The 20,541-nt window shown below is 38.6% G+C and overlaps 2 protein-coding genes across 2 annotated transcripts; both read right to left on the bottom strand.

The window, feature by feature from the left end:
* Window positions 1–6,430: 6,430 nt before the first annotated feature.
* Window positions 6,431–13,145, bottom strand: LOC102783600 (chitotriosidase-1-like). The gene is made up of 11 exons (XM_006794203.3): window positions 13,064–13,145; window positions 12,953–12,979; window positions 12,662–12,866; window positions 12,524–12,580; window positions 12,263–12,428; window positions 12,071–12,195; window positions 11,868–11,991; window positions 10,639–10,821; window positions 10,399–10,515; window positions 10,144–10,276; window positions 6,431–8,702 (listed from the first exon to the last, which is right to left on the bottom strand). The coding sequence occupies exons 1-11, from the start codon at window positions 13,143–13,145 to the stop codon at window positions 8,443–8,445; spliced, it is 1,479 nt and encodes a 492-aa protein (XP_006794266.2). The 3' UTR covers window positions 6,431–8,442.
* A 2,131-nt stretch (window positions 13,146–15,276) lies between these two features.
* Window positions 15,277–19,238, bottom strand: LOC102783890 (acidic mammalian chitinase-like). Its single transcript, XM_035909180.2, has 10 exons — window positions 19,042–19,238; window positions 18,925–18,954; window positions 18,628–18,832; window positions 17,624–17,680; window positions 17,348–17,513; window positions 17,069–17,193; window positions 16,506–16,629; window positions 16,181–16,363; window positions 15,958–16,074; window positions 15,277–15,429 (listed from the first exon to the last, which is right to left on the bottom strand). Exons 1-10 carry the CDS (start codon window positions 19,064–19,066, stop codon window positions 15,277–15,279), a joined length of 1,185 nt encoding a protein of 394 aa, XP_035765073.2. The 5' UTR covers window positions 19,067–19,238.
* Window positions 19,239–20,541: the final 1,303 nt, after the last annotated feature.

Below are 20,541 nucleotides of genomic sequence, written 5' to 3'. Positions count from 1 at the left end.
GATTCCAGATTTGTAAATGTGATTGAATCTGTTCACAATTTTAGATAGGCTTTCTTAACACAACAGTATGAGCAATTTGACAGTTTTTAATAACCTCTCAGGTATTAAAAGGCTGATGGGGTATTGTCAACCCAAGCCTTGTGTCACCTAGGATTTTCAGCAGCAACTTCACCTACTTCCAAGGTGCATAAAGAGGACAAGGAACTAACAACGTAGGAACTCCAGTGTTATGGCCCGGCTAGGCGCGGCCAGGCCAAAACATAAAGGGTGATCCATCCCCGTCCAACCCCAAGCAGCACGTCCACACACTTGATATTTTTGTGACAGTGATTTATTTACAAAGTGTGTTTAAACCAAGGAAGAGAGCACATCTTAACATCAGGGTGAACCCAAAGCCAAAACAACAAACAAAAGGGTAACCTATCTCAAAAATAAACAACTTACCTACCCAAAAGAACTAAACCAAATGACACTCAGTTCCCTCCCTGCCTAACAAAAACAGGAGAAAACTGGTCAAAAGAAAAGGCGGTCCACCCCTACGTGCTCTTACATCAAGTAACATAACACGGTGATGCAGTGAATGGTCTGCCAGTCGGGTTGGGCCGAGGATGAATCACTTAGAAGTCGCCGGCGGTCTCCTCTTATCTGCTGCCTCCCGGTCCGCAGCCAATCGGTGCCAGCCATCCACCCGGACGCACCAATCCCGGAGGAGCACCTGGACACTTAGATTTGCATGTGATTAGGAGCAGGCCGTAACACCCCCTTTCCCAAGAATTAACATTACCCCCAGAATGTTTAATTCAAGGAGAAAGTGCTCTAGACAGAGCATCAGCCAACACGTTCTCTTTCCCCTTCTTGTAATGAATCTCCAAGTTAAAGTCTTGCAATAACAAGGACCAGCGCATAAGTCTTTGATTGGAGTTGCGCATCTGGGAAAGAAACACTAGTGGGTTGTGATCAGTAAACACCTGCACAGGCAGCACACTTGACCCGACATAGACCTCAAAATGCTGTAACGCAAGGAGTAGGGCAAGAGCCTCTTTTTCGATGGTGCTATAATGGGTCTGGTGTCTGTTAAACTTTTTTGAAAAGTAGCAGACGGGATGATCTACACCGTGACCATCTTCCTGTAACAGAACAGCGCCCGCGCCGCACGAGCTGGCATCAACTTCTAATTTAAAAGGGCGCTCAAAATTCGGCGCTGCTAGCACTGGTGCACTGCACAACAATGCTTTGGCGGACTCGAATGCCACCTGACACACCGGAGACCAAATAAAAGGCTTTAAAGGGCTAACAAGATCAGTCAGGGGACTAACCACATCAGAAAAATTTCTGCAAAACCCTCGATAAAAACCGGCCATTCCTAAAAAACGACGCAGAGCTCTTTTTGTCTGCGGGACAGGAAAATCTACAATGGCCTGTACCTTCGCAGCCACAGGGCGCACTTGCCCCTGTCCGACCTGTTTCCCCAAATAAGTAATGGTGGCTTTACCAAACTCACACTTAGAGAGGTTTAATGTGAGAGAAGATTCACAAAAACGTCTGAACACCTCGGAAAGCGTTTCCAGATGTTCTGACCACGTTGGAGAATAAATGACAATGTCATCCAAGTATGCCTCACAGTTTTTCACTCCAAACAATACCTTCTGCATCAGACGTTGAAACGTTGCAGGTGCGTTTCGCAACCCGAAGGGCATTACAGTGTATTGGAGGAAATGATCTGGAGTTACAAAAGCAGAGACTTCAGAAGCTCTGGGGGTTAACGGGACTTGCCAATACCCTTTTAACAGGTCTAATTTAGTGACGAATGTAGCTGAGCCGACACGATCAATGCAGTCCTCCATTCTGGGGAGAGGAAAAGAATCAGGTTTTGTGACTGCATTAACCTTTCTGAAATCGGTACAGAAACGTGGGGTGTTATCTGGTTTAGGCACCAAAATACAGGGTGAACTCCACGCACTGTTACTGGGCTCAGCTAACCCATGTTTAACCAGGTATTCAACTTCCTGTTGCATTAAAATCCGCTTGGTTGGATTTAGTCTATAAGCATGTTGTTTTATTGGCTTATCAACTTCCACAACGATATCATGAAACAGCACCGACGTCTGCCGAGGATGGTCAGAGAAGAGTAGCAAATTAGCTTCAATCAGATCAAGGATATCTTTGCGGGCGGAATCTGACAAATGCGACAGAAAGGAATCCACGTCCTCTAACGCTTCTGAGTTTCGCAAACGGGCCACAGGCATACAACTGCTCTTGTCAATCAAGTCATCATCTTGCAAAACATACAATGGTGGTGCCGAACACACAGAGACAGGCGCTATGGGAGAGGTTTTTTCAGCTGCCACGTCCTCTCTGGAAACATAGCGTTTAAGCATGTTAACGTGGCAAACCCTCAGTTTTCTCTTTCGATCGGGAGTTTTTACTATATAGCTAGTGTCACTTATCTTTCTGTCCACCTCATAGGGTCCGGAAAACCGAGCATGGAGGCTAGACCCAACTAAAGGAAGCAACACCAGAACCTTTTCACCAGGAGCAAAATGTCGGACCACCGTCTTTTTGTCATACCGGGCTTTCATGTTGCCTTGAGTTTGTTCCAAATTTTCACGGGCCAGCTGACATGCACGGAAAAGACGCTCTCTAAAACTGCAAACATAATCTAACACATTGTGTTCGGCTTGATGCGACTCAGACAACCACTTTTCTTTAAGTAGTCGCAGGGGACCGCGCACAGTGTGTCCAAAAACTAAGTCAGCCGGACTAAATCCAAGGGATTCCTGAGTGGTTTCTCTGACAGCAAAAAGCAAAAGGGGAAGTCCCTCATCCCAGTCTTTACCTGATTCAAGGCAGTATTTGCGCAACATGGTTTTTAGGGTTTGATGAAATCGTTCCAGTGCACCTTGACTCTCCGGGTGATAAGGGCTGGACGTTTGATGTTTAATTCTTAACTCCTTCAAAACCTGGGCAAACACCTTTGACATAAAGTTTGTTCCCTGATCAGTTTGAACAACTCTGGGTAACCCAAAAGTTGAAAAGAATTTTGTGAGGGCTTTCACAACGGTCTTTGCCTTTACTGCACGTAATGGAATTGCCTCTGGAAAACGAGTGGCGGCGCACATTACTGTTAACATGTACTGTTGGCCTGATTTTGTTTTTGGCAACGGGCCCACACAGTCCAACAGAACTCTCTCAAACGGCTCACCCAGCGCTGGAATCGGGTGAAGAGGCGCTGGCGGAATCGGTTTATTTGGCTTTCCCACTACCTGGCATGTATGACATGAGCGACAATATTTCACCACATCTGATTTTAGTCCCGGCCAAAAGAAGTTACGGAGTACACGGTGATATGTCTTTTTGACCCCAAGATGTCCAGCTAAGCTGGCATCATGCGCCAGACTGAGAATCTGGAGTCTATATTCCTTTGGCACCAGAACCTGACTTACTCTATGTAAATCAGTTGAGTCAGGAGACCAAGTTCGCAACAGCACACCGTTCTCAAGGAAATATTTCACTGGAGCTTTAGATCCCTCTCTGTCCACAACAGAGGTAAAACAAGGCACCAGTGAAGGATCACCCTGCTGTGCTTTGATCAACATTTCTCTGGTCATATTCAAGCTCTGATTAATGTCCTCAGGAATCATCTCAGGAACGTCACATGTGGAAATCTTTACAGAATCAATGGGTGACACGAAATAGTCGTCTTCATCAAGCGTAGCCATAAACGACCCCGACAAATCCACAATCTCACCCATTTTACGAGCCTGCGCACGAGTAATCGCGCACGCAGGAAACACCTCTGAAGCAGGGGAGCCTGAGTCAGCAGCAAGGGCAGGAACATCAACAACTTCTGGCGGGGGAAAAACATGCCCACCAGCTAGGTCATTACCAAGAATGAAGGAAACTCCTTCGATGGGTAATCGCTGGCGCACAGCGACTTTAACGTAGCCCGACACCAACGGCGAATGCAGGTGTACCATATGCAGAGGGGCTTTGGTGACACTCATTTTTATTCCCCACACTAGTATGTCGGAACCACAGGCTGTTTCTTCAGACAAAGGCAGCACAGACTCTAGTAAGAATGAGTGGTACGCACCCGTATCTCTAAGAATCGCGACTGGCACTTTATCGTTTTCTTCACCCGTCAACGAAACAAAGCCGCGTGACACAAATGGTAGGAACTGCGGATCAATGTCAGTTTTCGGGTTTTGTTCAGCGGTTTTAATCAAACCCACGCCTGCGGGGAATTTAGTGCCCCTCGCCTCTTTTCTTCTTAATACTGGACACGCAGCAATCAAATGTCCTGAGTCGTGACAATAAAAACATTCTCGACCGTTTGCTGATACGTTTTTACGCACTGCTTTTGGTGACTTTTTTCGTTCAGCGAAATTTTCCTGAAACGAATTCTGTGCACAGAACACACTTTTGTGCGTTAAAACAAACTCGTCAGCCAGGAGTGCCGCGTTAGTGAGGGACGACACCTTTTGTTCGTTTTTGGGGGCTACGTTCCGTCTCTTTTCTCGCTTGTTGGTGTGTTGGGGTGGCGTGTCTTGTTCTGGTTAGCAGTTTTGTTTTTTTTGTGTGGGGGTGTGTGTGTGTGTGTGTGTGTGTGTGTGTGTGTGAGAATGGATTTTTCACTTGAAGATTTTGTGGCGGCACCTTCATGGGAAAAAATTGACAAATGTAAGAAAGCGGACCTGCTCATTGTGGCTAACTCTTATGATGTGGAAGTGTCTTACAGTGTTCGTAAGGCAGAGTTGAAGGAAACCCTGGCTGAAAAGCTAGTGGGAAAAGGTGTGCTACTACCACGAGGGGATGCGGAAAGCAAGCCAGTGAAAGGGGCAGATGGCACTGCATCTGAAGCGGATGCTAACGCAGTTGATGCGTCTGCTGCTGGCACCGAGGCTGATCGGATTTCTGGAAACATTTCTCAAACAACACGTTCTTTTCTCGCGCAAACTCAACAAAAGTCTGGTTAGCAGTTTTATTAAGATTCCTAAATTTCTGCCGATATGCTTCAGGGACAAGTTCATACGCCTGCAGCACAGTTTTCTTAAGAGTTTCATAATCTAGACTCTGCTCAATAGACAGGCTTGAACACACTTCTTGGGCTTTTCCCACAAGCTTACACTGGAGTAAGAGGGACCAAAACTCTTTCGGCCACTTCAAAGCAGCGGCTATGCGCTCGAATGCACTAAAATAAGAGTCTACCTCAGACTCGCGAAACGGGGGAACCAACTTGATGTGCTTACTTATATCAAAACCAGCAGAAGAAGAAGCATTTGTGCTTGATGACGTTGGGGAAACATTAGCTGAGCCCTTTTCAAGCTCAAGAGCCCTGATACGGAGATGCATAGCTTGCACTTCCAGCTCCCTGTTGCGGGTCTCCACCTCTCTTATGCGGAGCGTGAGGCGCAGATCCTCAGTGGACGTACCTTCACTGGTTTCAGAAATCCGATCAGCCTCGGTGCCAGCAGCAGACGCATCAACTGCGTTAGCATCCGCTTCAGATGCAGTGCCATCTGCCCCTTTCACTGGCTTGCTTTCCGCATCCCCTCGTGGTAGTAGCACACCTTTTCCCACTAGCTTTTCAGCCAGGGTTTCCTTCAACTCTGCCTTACGAACACTGTAAGACACTTCCACATCATAAGAGTTAGCCACAATGAGCAGGTCCGCTTTCTTACATTTGTCAATTTTTTCCCATGAAGGTGCCGCCACAAAATCTTCAAGTGAAAAATCCATTCTCACACACACACACACACACACACACACACACACACACACACCCCCACACAAAAAAAACAAAACTGCCAACCAGAACAAGACACGCCACCCCAACACACCAACAAGCGAGAAAAGAGACGGAACGAGCCCCCAATTATGTTATGGCCCGGCTAGGCGCGGCCAGGCCAAAACATAAAGGGTGATCCATCCCCGTCCAACCCCAAGCAGCACGTCCACACACTTGATATTTTTGTGACAGTGATTTATTTACAAAGTGTGTTTAAACCAAGGAAGAGAGCACATCTTAACATCAGGGTGAACCCAAAGCCAAAACAACAAACAAAAGGGTAACCTATCTCAAAAATAAACAACTTACCTACCCAAAAGAACTAAACCAAATGACACTCAGTTCCCTCCCTGCCTAACAAAAACAGGAGAAAACTGGTCAAAAGAAAAGGCGGTCCACCCCTACGTGCTCTTACATCAAGTAACATAACACGGTGATGCAGTGAATGGTCTGCCAGTCGGGTTGGGCCGAGGATGAATCACTTAGAAGTCGCCGGCGGTCTCCTCTTATCTGCTGCCTCCCGGTCCGCAGCCAATCGGTGCCAGCCATCCACCCGGACGCACCAATCCCGGAGGAGCACCTGGACACTTAGATTTGCATGTGATTAGGAGCAGGCCGTAACACCAGCAACACTTAAAAGTAAAGTGGAACAACTTTATTAACTGACCAACGTGTTTCGGCTTATGGCCTTCATCAGGGCCATAGCAACACATAACACAATTTGTGCTTAAATAAAGGGCAGGAAACAAAAAAAAAATCAAATTAACCATCTTCATAGGTAAACCAGCTGACGTATAACAGGTTGGCATTGGTTAGTAGGTTAACTGGTTAAGTCACAGCCCAAGTAAATACTGGACTAGACCATTATCGATAAGGACAGGGGGAAGAAAAACATAATCCCCACCTATCTTAACATAAAACGTGAGAAATACATAAAAAGAAAGAATGTTAGAATTATACAGAAAAATAGTAAGATGATTACAAAAGAATTAAAAAAAAAAGAAGTCACTACAACAGTGTGATTGTAAAACAAATAGACACCATACATGGAAACACATTTGTGAAAAGGTTCACAGATGGAACGTAATGACCTTTAAAATTAAAATGCATTAACACAGCAGCCGAAACACAAAATCCTAAGATGCTTGAAATGAAGGTCATATGTGATTGCAGATTTCACATTTAATTTTTTTTTTTTTTACATTTTTTCAATTAAATAAACAAATCAGTAAATAAAAGATGTCGCAAATATGATACAAATTAAAACTCATGCAAGTTCAAATTAATGGAAAAAATCTGAATGTTCAATCTACAAATACAAGTTACAGTTGGAAAAAAAAACATTTTTAAATTTTTCATTTTTGAATTTTAATTTTATGGTTCATTCTCATGGTTTTTCTTATGCCTTTATTGTTGAGGTTTCAATGTCAAGCTGGTCTGTGGGGTCTACTCGTGTGATTCCTGGATGTGGGAATGTTTGAATATTAGTGTTTTGAGGAACATTAACGGTAGTCATATGCAAGACCTCAAAGCACAAGAAGGTTTGCAAAAATCAATTAGTCATCTAATAAAGTGTTTTAGAGTTGATTGCACAACACACCATAAAAGGTGACACTACAAGATGATTAGATAACATATCTTTACAACTTTACCACCCTGAATATGGTAAATGCTTTAAACAGAGTTTTGATTTATCCTACACCAGAAAACAATACAGATACTTGAAGTGAGGGAACACCTTTCCATTCAAATCACTGCCATAATCCATACAAAAGTGCTCTGAAAGTTGATTTGGGAAACTGAACTGGGATGAAGAAACTACTTGTACAGGTGAGGTAATGAGCTATGTCTGAAACCAGCTATAGAACAAATGTCAAAATAATTTGTTTTGCATCTGAAAAGCTTAAAATGAGTTGACACAAAATAAAAATAAATATAAAATGCCCCTTGAGGTTCTGTGCTATGATCTAAAAGGTGTGCTTCCTATTAGCCAATAATACAGAGGCAGTAGTTGCCAAATGATGCAAGGTTTGAAAATTGCAGGTGGCACTTCATCTGTCTTCTCTCATTAATATATAAGAAGAACCTAATATTGTAGCCTCCTGAGGGCAGTAATCTCTTGGACAGTTTTGCATGATGGAAGGAAAAGACTGAACAGTTAGCAGTGCTGCTTTTATTGTTGCAGTTATTTGTTCGTCCTCCATAGTTGTGTAAATGTGATGCATATTTGCAAGTGAATACACATACAGTGTTAAGTTTAGCATGCAATGGTCTACCAAGACTGAGATTACTGTGGCAATGACAACTGGTCAGAGTTCATGTTCAGTTAATGTGTAAATGTGAAATTCCGATGGCAACTTTTCAATCTTATCTACACAGAAACAGTGGGTCTTGATTCACAGTTATCACATCCTCAGATGAATAATGTAATGTAATTATAATCATATTTTATTTCATACGTTGCAAAACCTGGACTGGTTCACATAAGGATTAGACTCTGAAAGCCAAACCTCAAAACAAAAAATTCAGATGAAGGTCATGCATTTGTGTTTAAAATGATCAAAACTGACCAAATGTGACATAACATTATAGTGACCCATATGGTAATAAAAACAAGCTGAAAACCAAAACTCAGAACAAATAGTCCAGAGTCTCTAGGGCCAGTCACAGCACTTACAACTGTCTCGAAAGACTAAATTAGCTGGGCAGCTTTGGATCCACGTGATGCCATTGGCACAGCTGTAAAAAGAACCTGGAGTGTCAGGTTTGGCATAGAGCCCACCAATTTTTGTAGCACAGAAGTTGTCAGTGGTTGTAGTAGTGATTGATGGTCTAGGATGAGGCAAAATGTGATCCTTATTTGTTGATGTCTCCTGATTCAGGTTTGTGTGAGCAGTTGGAAGTGTAGGAAGATCTGTAGGAACAATAGCTATAAAGTTATACTACTACTACTACTACTACTACTAATACTTATTATTATCATCATAAATTATTATTATTACTTATCAGTAAGTGAAATTAAATTAAATTAAATTAAAGAAGTTAACTTTTAGTTAATATAATATAAAAAATATCCTACATAAAACCACTGCTATATTAGGGTGCGCAAATTAATAGTCAGTTAATAATTAAACATTTGCTAGTGTGCATGTTAGTAGCATACAAGCTCTTTATTAGTCAAAGTTGTTAATAATGCTAACAATAAAATTCTTCGCAAAACCTTTTTTTTAACAATTAGGCCAATAATTTTCCTAAATTACAAAATTTTCCTAAAACATTTGTAATTACTGCTTGCTAATTAGTAAGCAAGGTGTTATACATGGACGTAGGGGCCTATAGTCAATACTCTTGGATAGCCCTAATAACTGCAGTTGTTTCTTATGAACTGCAAATGTTAATAATGTTCAGATAACCTCCTATTAAATGATGGTCTCTTAAAATGTGCTTCCATTTGCTCCTTGTTCTAAAGTGAGGTGTAAGTCACCAGAAATTTGACACTTGGCACACATGGGCTCCGTACATGTTTTTCCTCTTTACACTTCCCTGTTGCAATTTATATGTCCTTTTCTCAAGTGTTCCAATAAACCTTAATCAAATTTGGAGTTATACACACATTTTATTTGAATATTTTTTAATGGACAACTTAAGATATTTTAAAATGGTATTAAAATATTTTTACATGTTTTTTCCTTATCTTTATTTTTATTTTTTAAATGCTCAGAACAGATCTCCTCCTTAAACTTTCTGTTTCTTTCAGCTGGCCAGCTTTTGGTTTGCAAAAGGCCAGAAAGATATTCAACAGTGTCTCTCTGTTTCATATTATATAGATCCTGTCTGGGTTAATAAGTGTCAGTGTAATAGTAGCTTTCGAGCATTTGCTGTGAGTGAAAATTCAAATCACGAGTTCAAAGATTTAACCAGTATTCATTTGGATACATTGAACACTTGTTTTGTGTTTTTTTTAATAAAAATAGATCATCCTCAAGTGCTTTTATGACAGTGTGACCAGTCTTTTATTGCTAAAGAGCAAATAATGTTAGGATTGTCACTGATGTGCTGCAGCCTTCTTATGCATTTCATTTAACAATCATTAGGAAGCTATGATAGAATACAGTTATCCCAAATAAGGCATTAACAGCCGTTATATTGACTAATTGGAAAATATGCATACTAATAAGTAACTGGCTAGCTGTCCAAAAGTTGATTCTGTTCATCTGGACGTAGCGTTTTGTGGGAGAAACGTTTCGTCACTCATCCAAGTGACTTCTTCAGTCTCAGCTGACTGCAAGTTTCCCCAAATCCAAAACTGGCTTGCTCAAAAGAAACATAAAATGCTAATGTAGGAATTTTATTACCTGGAAACAAAAGAGAGCGAAGAGAACTGATGAGGGGGTATTGTCCCTGTCCACAGAACTGTCCATTGAAGTCGTCTAGATCCAGAGCCCAGACAAAGGCTCCTCCAAAAGTGTTGTTTTTTAGGTAACGGACCTGAAGCAGTAACAATCGAAACAATTTAATAACAGTATGCACATTTTAATGTGATATGTTGTTTTAGTACTAATGTTATCTGGCAAAGAAAAACTGAGCAACATCCAGATGCACATGTCTACCTTAGTCATAAAACTTTCTTTATTGTCATATCCAACCCACTCGTTTTGTTTGGTGGCATATGGGACTTTCTGGTCCTCAATCAAGTGGACACTGGCCCCTTGAAGAAAGGTGCAAATCTGAAAACAGATAAAAAACGTATTCTGTGTGGTAACTTGACATATTAACATCGATCTGCTACTTAGACATAGAAACTGACTTACAATGAACATATTAATATGAGAGTGGGGATTTCTTTTTACCTCATAATAAGACCAAATGCCGGGCTCCCTTGTAAATGTGCCAGCAGCAGCAGGGCTGCTGGCAGGGGCTCCAACTTGACTGGATTGAGTAGAAAGACGAAACGTGCGTCCGTATGTAGCAAAGCCCATATTTAACTTTTGTACAGGTGTTCCCTTTTCTGCCCAGTACCTCATAGCAAAATCCTAAAATGTAAATATATATAAGTTATATTATCATTAATACTAGTATTATCAGGTTCAGTGACTCATTGACTTTATAAATAATTTGTGATTTAAATTCTCAAGTGTTAGAATTAGAGAAGGGTGTAAAAATGGTGACAATCAATCCATCGTCAGTTGGTTGAGAACTGTGTGGAAAAGTGGAGTGTGGCTGGGAGCAATTGCAGTCTAAAACAGGAGCACTGTCCTGAAGGGCAAGGGCTATACTAAAAGTTTGGTGTTTTATGTTGCACTGGTAACTGGTATTGTTATCCCCAATAATGATATCTGCATTGTTTTCATAGTCATAGCTGCACTATATTAATATTTTTGTGTCATTGTGAAGTCATATAATGTTGTATCAAAATTTTTCCTAAAGAGCTCAGAAATAGAAAGCGCTTATGTTCCCCTTTGACAAATATATTGCTTCAAAATTTGGAGATGATCTAATCTAAATGAAAGCTTTTTCCTAATACATACTAAATGGGTGTATTTTTCATCTTTATTCATATGATTGGAGCAGAATTAGCTGAAATCTTTGTCTTTTACATGCAAATCTACATGCTTGAGATTTGAACATTTTTAACATATTTTCAGTCATTGTGTAATTTTGAGAAATATTATAGTGTCATAGTGATGTTGTAGTGTCTTGTGCAGCTCTCTCCATACCCTTTTATATGATATATAACTCAATATGGTTTCTTGAATTTATTTCATAAAGGTCAAATGTTTGGCCAACCTAGGTGCACATGGCCCCCAAGACCTAGTATATTGTTGTGAAGTCTGAACATGACCCATAAAAAAAAAATTGTGTATGTAAAGTTTTTACTAGTTTTCACATTGACCTGATTTTCATGAAAATTAAATCACTTGTTGGTTGTCTTGTTGGTATCTATCATTTCATAAAATTTGAAATGATATCTTGCAAACTTTTGCAAACACTAGACCACTAACAAACAGACAAAGAAACAAACAGAATGGATTACATAATCCCTCTTTTTCAGGGGAGAAAAATGAACCCATCTACTCACAGTATTTAAGTAAACGTGGTCCCCAATATCTTGGGATCCTTTGTATAAGGGGCTGTTATGTCCTGTGACACTCTCCCAGGTACCATGAAAGTCATATGTCATCACATTAATAAAATCGACATACCTGATAAAGTGCATGAGAGGTCAAGGTCAGCAAAACAGGTTTTGCAGGGCATGCGATGTGATATTACTAATAAGCTTACTTTGACATCTCTGAGACTTCATAACCGGCATCAATGGTTCCTTTACCAGCAGACACAGCAGCAGAAATCATTAACCTGGGCTGTCCTGTTGATGTTCCCTCTGCCTCAAAGGCCTGTAGTAGCTCCTATAAACCACAGAAAAGAAAGGTAACTTCGTGGTTCATGCCAATCATCAGTAACTCCAAATCTGACCTTGCATAACACTGTGAATCTCTGCTTGTCTTCCAGAGGGCTTCCTCTTGCTGCAGGGTATTCCCAGTCTAGGTCTAGTCCATCAAAACCAAATTTTCTCAGTAGTTTGATAGAAGATTGTATAAATGTATTTCTTTTGGCTTGTGTTGACACCATAGTAGTGAACCTATGAAACCGATTGGCGAAAGAAAGGCACAATTAAAAAGATCTGTATAAAGAGAAAATTTATGATTCATTATTGTTTTATGCTTAGTGTCACACTTTTGCGTTCCGAAATTCCAACCTCCAACTGCCAGCAGGGTTTTAAGATTTGGATTCCTGTGGGAATATAAAGATGCAGCAGCAAAGATGATTTTTTCTCAACATTTTGTAAGTGATATGAGGAGAAAATAGACTAACCTTTGTTTGAGTCCATTAAAGGATCTATAGAGTTCCTCATCATTCCATTCTATGGTCACTAATTCATTTGCCTCATTAATACCAGAAAAGGCATAGATTAGGTGCGTACAAAGGTTTGGATCAATATTTGAAGGCATAAACCTCCCATTGCCAGGTCTGTATTGGGACCAGTTTGTGAAGTAACACACAAGTCTGGAGGATGAGACTGAATATGAAAGAACATTTTTCAATCTCTTTAAAACATTATATGACTGTCCAATATAAAAGGGTTAGTACAATTTATGAACTCACCCAGACTGCCAAAGGCGAGACAGAGACCTTAACAGTTGCATTTTTTTGTTACATACAAATAGTTAAATATAAAATTTGCATTTGCAAAATCTGTATTTCAATTTCCCTTACCTGAGATCACAATTAGGATGCGCATGATAGCTGAGGTAAGACTGGTAATGTAATAAAACAGTGCAGTAAAGAAAAAAAACATGCAGAATCTATGATAATCATTAACTCAAAGTAAACTTGCTTCATAAGTCAAATAGTAACTGATTCATGAACACACACACACACACACACACACACACACACACAGAAACACATATTGTTTTGAAAGCCTCTACAACATTTGCAGAAAACCTAAGATTGCTCATCACGTAGCTTGCAAACACCTGGACCTGAAAGTTAAAAAATAAAAAATATATATAAATAAAAAAAAAAATAAAAAAAAATACAAAAAACAGCTGTCTTACTCTTTTACATATGTTCCCTACCTGTCCGCTTGTCTGTGAACTACTCCTACACTGTCAGGAGCTGAGGAACCAAAACCGTCACACGGGTACATCTTAGGTCCCTGAAGGATCTTACCTGATATTATGACATCATCGTGTTGCCTAGCAGCCCCCTACCAAGCAGCAGTTTAGTAGTTATACACCTATAAAAGAAACTTAGCATCTTAATTTCATTACAGTAAAATCTAATTATATGCACAAATTTTGAATATTATAATGAATATATTATGGTCTGATCATGTTGTCTGGCAGCTTCCCAGTGACAGACTGAAATGACAGTAAAGCAGGACCTGAACATTGCAGAAGACCCACAAAATGTAATTTCTATAATTTATTAGATATCCTAACAGCGTCAAGCAACAATATTTAGCAAAAGGAAAGGGTTTTCATTCTACTGCAGCACCACGATGGTAACAGTGGTGCAGCACCACAACAGTCAAAAGTTTACTGACGCTATTGCACCAACCTTTATTTTACTAAAATTCAACCTTGCAAAAAAAACCCCAAAGCCATTTTTAATGTTAGCAATTGTTAAATATTATATTGAGCTGTGCATTGAAAAAGCTCGAGTACCAATGATGTGGAATTGCAGTGAATATTATACTGACACATAATTTATTTTGGTGTTTCCTCAAAACAAAACCTAATTTTCAGCTTGGTCGGATGGCTGGAAAGTGCCTGTGCTTACTTGTTGGCTCGATTTATTTCAGTTGTTTGTTTGTAAAGCTCTGACTCACTTTTTCTTTCTACCGTGCTGCAGCAGCCACTCTTCTCCTTTATTAATTCAACTATTCAAATAATGGTTTAACCTTTCACCGTGGTTTTGAATCCCTTATTGTGTTTGAGCCAGCCGTTACAATGCTGGCACAGGGACAGCCATAGCAGGTTTCGAGGAAAAGAAAATGCCAGATAAATGCTAGACAAACAGAAAAAAGGAAACATGGCCAGATTTGTATTTGTTGTACAATCTTTTAGTTACCTTCATGTAAAGTTTAACCAAACTTGCTCCAGTTTCAAGTACATTAACTGGGTGTGCAATTTTCAATCCAGAGACCAAAAATTCAATATTGTTCATCTAATTCTAACCTTTAAAGAAAAAAATGTGCAGCTAGCTGCAAATCTTGGCAAACCCATCCTAGTTTTAAAATGGACCTATATGTAATTCAGGCTATAGTAGCTGCATTACATAATGTGTATTGCAGAGTACTGGGCACATTTGCTTAATGGTTAATACAGTTTTTAGAATTTATGGCTTTATTGACTGTCCAGGCAGTGTGGTTCTCATAAAAAATAAAAAGAATAAAAAAACATTTTTGCTAGATCAAGACAACTTTTATTCAGTGTCAATTAGGTACAGCATTTGCATGCATCACTGTAAATAAGATAATTTGGACATTTCTGGATGTAGACATGTCCATGGACACACTGATAAAAGGTGTGGGGATCCTCGTTATTTACATACAGGCCATCTGGCTTTTCAGTGCAGAATCCACTTCCAGAAACAGGACTTGAGGTTGTTTTGGCAGTAGTAGCAGTAGTGGTAGTAGTAGCCGTAGTAGTGGTAGTAGCTGTTGGGCCAGGAGGGATCGTAGAGACGAGTGGTGGATGTGTGGTTACCGGTGGAGGTGGTGGAGAATCTAGTAAATACAGTAAGTATATATATATATATATATATATATATATATATATATATATGTATATATATATATATATATGTATATATATATATATATATATATATATATATATATAAAGTTTAGGAAATTTTGGAGAAAAAAAACTTTTCTTAAATAGAGATGATGACACTGATGAATATTAACATGTCCATGTTTATACTTTTTCCAGTTTACCTGAATTCAAAAGAGTGCGCAGATAACTAATGAGAGGATAATGTCCCTGTCCACAGAACTGTCCAGCAAAGTCATCGAGATCCAGAGACCAGACAAATGCTCCTCCAAATCTGTTGTCTTTCACATACTGTGCCTGTGAAATATAAACTGTGAGTTGCAATTTAAAACTACCACATTTCTCCCAGTGCACAATCCAAAAGTAACCAGATGTATTCAAATATTAATATGAAACACAAAGCAGGGAATTCGTTAATTCTTTCAAAAAGCTTAAAAGACTCTTTTAAACATCACTAGCTCTGGACTGAAACAGTGAATAATGAAGTTTAAACATATGCTGGAAAACCCAACATGTAACTGAAATTTTATCATATCTGCGAAGCAGGTAACACAACAAAATGAAAGTATCCAGAATAAATCACATTTCATACAAAAAATGAAAAATATTTGCGGCTCTATAATGCTGCATGTAAGAGTGCCATCTTCTTCCTGATAGAAGTTATTAAAAACTACATGTGCGTGGTTTATAACTGCACAGATTAATAATCATCAACTTTACCTGATGTCTGTACTACTTTAAGAGCAGTAAGATATAGCTGCCAGTTAATAAGAACATTATGATTTGTTTTGTATTATCACCTTAAACCAAAATTGGCATGGGTACCTTGATTTCAAAGCTCTGCCTGTTATCAAAGCCAACCCACTCATTGCCCTTAATGGCATAGGGCACCTTTTGCTCATCAATCCACTTTATGCTGCCTGTTTGGACAAAAGTGCAAATCTGTAGAGAAGAAAATAATACTTCAACACCCTTCACACAGTTTGCGATTTATGGAAAACATTGTGGTGTAATAAAACTGAAGATATGCTGCTTTGTATTAGCTGACCTCGTAGTAAGACCAAAACCCAGCTTCACGGGTGTAAGGCCCAGCGCTCGCTGGTCCTGTGGCTGCAGCTCCAAGACCATTAGCAGCTGTTAATGTGGTGAATGTGCGTCCATATGTCGGGAAACCGACTAAGAGCTTTTCCACAGGAGCTCCCTGGTCCCTCCAATATTTCATACCAAAATCCTTTGAGAGAAAAAAATAGTATATTATATAATATTATTATAATGATATTTTATAGTGATGTATATATATATATATATATATATATATATATATATATATATATATATATATATATATGAATGTTGATGAAAGTTTCACTCACCACATTGTAATATATGTTATCACCCTGATCGACGGAGCTGTGGTACAGAGGGCTGTTATGACCAGTGAATGGGTCCCAAGCTCCGTGGTAGTCATAGGTCATGACATTTATAAAGTCTAGAAACCTGTAAAACATCATCAATGTAACAAAATAATATCAATAATAATAATAAGTAAAATAAGTTAAGAACTTGAACATATTTAAAGTAAAAATCCTTAAAAATGCCCATGTATTCAAACTGTAACTTTTCATTCATTCAACAAAAATCATTCAGTGTATTCACATTATGTAGCTATGTATTCAAACTGTAACATCATTTCTTCATGTTATTACTGTGGTTTGCTGTCTAAGCCTTTCACATTAAGCAATGTGTGTAAAGTAAATAAAACCACAGGTAGCTCTTCTGATCAAATATTTGCTGTCCCTGTAAATCTGGGACCGTCAGTGTTTTAGTATGAATTAATACTTGCATTTATTAAAGTAACCTCCAGTGCTGCAAAATGAAAAGTGGGATGAAATCTTTAGGATTGGAACTTTAGTGACTTCCTATCAAATAAACTCACTTTGACACATTGGCAATCTCATAGCCGTTGTCAATGTTCCCCTTCCCACCAGCCACTGCAGCTGTGAGCAAGAGCCGTGGTTGTTTGGTCTCAGTAGCTTCTTTTTCAAAGGCAGCAAGTAATTCCTAGATGCAAGAATACAGTAGACAAGGATGATATTGTGCATTCATTTCAATAAGAAAGCACATTTTATATGTAAAATACATATAAAAATAACAATAACATACTAAAATATAATGTGCATAGTATTAACAAGTATACATTGATTTCCAGACTAACCTGTAAGAGCACTTGGTATCTCTTCTTGTCCTCTGGTGGGCTTCCCCGTGCTCCAGGATACTCCCAGTCCAGGTCAAGTCCATCAAAGCCATGCAGCCTCAAGAATCTGATGCAAGACTGGATGAATGTCTGGCGACTGGCAGGAGTTGAAGCCATGATGGTAAACCTATTGAGATGGAAAGTTTATAGATATATTGAGGTGATGATGAATTTGTTGTTGTTATGTGAAATAATGTAATTCTACAGCTTTGTGATGCTGTTGTCATGTAGACTAACTGTGCAGTGCCAAAGTTCCAGCCACCAACAGCCAACAGAGTCTTCAGCTGGGGGTTTCTGTGATGGAGATGTAGAAAAACAGGTAGATTTATAATTAAGCCATGTGACTTGACAAGAAAGTCCTCATTCCTCATGTCATGTAAAATCATCCTACTCTTTTTATTTGTTTCCCAATTTTTTATTCATTTAACATAACTCCTATGAAAATTTTGCATTAGAAACCCTTTATTTCAAAAATTGTGTAAGGAGTGATGATCAGTGATAATTGTTTGTGGTTCGAGGTGGCAGAAGTTGTCTTTAACCTGGGTTGTTTTTGGTCAGCAGGGAATGATTCTTCTGTTTGTATAAACAGGTTGAATTTCGTATAGGCCTGAAAAAAACCACAGTACTGCTAACTGGATTTTGTATCTCAGTACTGAGTCAATTTGAACCCCTTAAAACAGGCTGTGTGAGGATACAGTGTCCTATTTTTTTTAGTCAGATTCACTCCTTTCTTGTTATGTCTCATTTAATAAAATCGAAATGCTGACTGCCAAAAGCTCAACTTGAGTTTGGTTCCACAAATCATTCACATGTGACATGTCTTTTATATATGAACACAGTTTAAACTTTATCCAATTTGATGCAAAACGAATGAAGCACAAGAATGCTACATTTGAGAAATGGTGTGTGTTCCATAAAAAAAGCTTCTTATCCCGGTATAAATATAATATATATATATATATATATATATAAATGATAGGTTCTGTGTTCATTTAAAGACCATTGCCTTGTTAAATCTGTTTTATTTTGAGATTTTTGCATGTAACTCTTTCCTCTTTCCTCTTTATTTTGGCTGCACTACTAAAATTAAAACAAATCTGTCAATAGTGAAGTGCTTAGGGTTAAAAATTATTTGAATACCACTTCACCATTCATGCCAGAACAGCTGCTGTACCTTGCACACTTTTGTTATTAATGATTGAGAACAAAGCCACGGTTAAAGTAATATTTCAACCACTCACCTGTTCTTGAGGGCATTGAAGGATCTGTAAAGAACATCATCATTCCACTCGTACATTGTTATCTCATTTGAGGGGCTGATTACAGAGAAGGCGTAGATCAGGTGTGTGCACAGGTTGGGGTCTACATTTTCAGGAATGTATCTCCCAGCACTCGGTCTGTATTGGGACCAGTTGGTGAAGTAGCATGCCAGTTTGGTTGAAGACACTTTTGCAAAGAGGAGAATTTTTTTTTTCTCATTTTAAGTCATGTAATTCAGAAACACGTGTCAGTAATACATATAGATGATCAACACATACCAACTTGAAGACAAATCAAAAGGGACAAACCTGGAAAAACAAATATATTAGTTATTATTTTGCAGAATTTTACACTTTTCAATCAAGTAGTAACTGAAATAATGATGATTTATTTACCAGCCAAGATTGTTACTCGAGCCATGTTGAATCAGTTTATCCTTTTTCCATCTGCAACATGTGATCTGCAACACCAACAAATAGTTATTTACGATAATTATTTAAAATTTCATGAATCACTGTAAGACTGATTTTGACAGAATCAAACTAACTCTGCGTTCTACAGCTAATTCTTCTGTGGACTGCTGCTACGCATATTAAAGTCACGAAAACCTTCTTGCGCTGATGATTACCTTTTCACAGGTAGTTTGACACAAATACTCCAGGGAGTCCTTATAGTTCCGATAGGGCAGGGACAAAGGTTGTGTGCCAACAAAATGTAATAAATGCATCAGTCATAAGATGACTGCTTATGGCTTTTATTACCTGATAAATCTGACGCCAAATTTCTTCAACCTGCTACAGTGAAATCACCTCAGGCCATTCCCTGCTGATAAGAGGACCTGATAACATTGTGAGCCGATGCATCGTATTTTACAGAACATCAACAACAACATACTGGTTTCCATAGTAATGTCTCGATAAACAGCTAACAACAAACTTCAAAGTGGTCTTTCGTTTAGTTACACACTGTTGCTTCGTGTTATGCTGCAAATAAATTAGCCTGCAGCTTTGTATCACTTTTGTAAATAATGAGATTATTAATGATGAGATTATTTTATGAAGTAATTGATCAAATAATTGATGGTTTATTTAATAATTTGGATCATTTGGTCAATAAAAAATAGTTTGTTGGTGTTTATTTGCAATTACAAATAATCAGTCCGAAACCCGAAGATGATAATTTTTCTGTAATCTTTTTATGATAAATAATGAGATGTAATTGATAAAATAATTGATAATAGAGGTTTAATTAATGATTTGGATCATTTAGTCTATTGTTGTAGTTGTTCAGTTGTTGGCGTTTATCAGTCCCAAGCTTAAAGATGAACATTTTCCTATCATAATTTTCAGAAGGATAAGAACAACAAGAAAAACAGTTTCAGGATATTATTAGATGTTTTTCCTCTCACAGAAAAACAAAAGAAAAACAAAAGAACAGCTTATTATTTTTCTTTAATCTCAACATATATTTTCCTAAATAAAAAACGTAAAGTAAATTGATAAGCTCAGTGAATGTTATTATATGATACATGATTAAAAACCTCCAAAGGATTAATTTTTATCTAGTTTTGGAACCTTCTGATCCAAATCTAACATCTTTGATAAAGTAAAGTTCATTTAACATTGTTTTTCTTTCAGCTCTCTCATAGTCTTTAACCCTTTAACATTACCAGCTAACTAGGTATGCTTGATTGGAGGGGCATGACAACGATAACTCAGAGCTATAGCAGATAAACCAGAAAGAGTTTAGATAACATATCGTTTTGTCTTTAAGTTAATACCCAATGGTGTAATGATGGATTACAGTGAACCTGCCACATCGGAGTGAATTGTCCAAGGTTCAGGGGAATTAATGTGTTTTTATCTTTTTAGTGCAATTTGTAATTAACAGTCTCT

The sequence above is a fragment of the Neolamprologus brichardi genome, chromosome 20, assembly GCF_056152115.1.
Source record: "Neolamprologus brichardi isolate AB-2024 chromosome 20, ASM5615211v1, whole genome shotgun sequence".
NCBI classification, from domain to species: domain Eukaryota; kingdom Metazoa; phylum Chordata; class Actinopteri; order Cichliformes; family Cichlidae; genus Neolamprologus; species Neolamprologus brichardi.
Note: the sequence above shows the minus strand (reverse complement) of the source record. Positions and strands in the feature narration are given on the sequence as shown.

What these genes read in the sequence shown, in the direction of transcription:
- LOC102783600 (XM_006794203.3), bottom strand. Translation starts at nt 13,145, where the DNA reads ATGTTTTTTTTCTTTACTGCACTGTTTTATTACATTACCAGTCTTACC. An exon ending in TGGAATTTCGGAACGCAAAA is followed by an intron (nt 12,429 to 12,523) that starts GTGTGACACTAA and finishes TCGGTTTCATAG; the next exon opens with GTTCACTACTATGGTGTCAA. An exon ending in GATTCACAGTGTTATGCAAG is followed by an intron (nt 12,196 to 12,262) that starts GTCAGATTTGGA and finishes TGTGGTTTATAG; the next exon opens with GAGCTACTACAGGCCTTTGA.
- LOC102783890 (XM_035909180.2), bottom strand. Translation starts at nt 19,066, where the DNA reads ATGGCTCGAGTAACAATCTTGGCTG. An exon ending in TTCAATGCCCTCAAGAACAG is followed by an intron (nt 17,681 to 18,627) that starts GTGAGTGGTTGA and finishes TCTCCATCACAG; the next exon opens with AAACCCCCAGCTGAAGACTC. An exon ending in GAGATTGCCAATGTGTCAAA is followed by an intron (nt 16,630 to 17,068) that starts GTGAGTTTATTT and finishes GATGTTTTACAG; the next exon opens with GTTTCTAGACTTTATAAATG.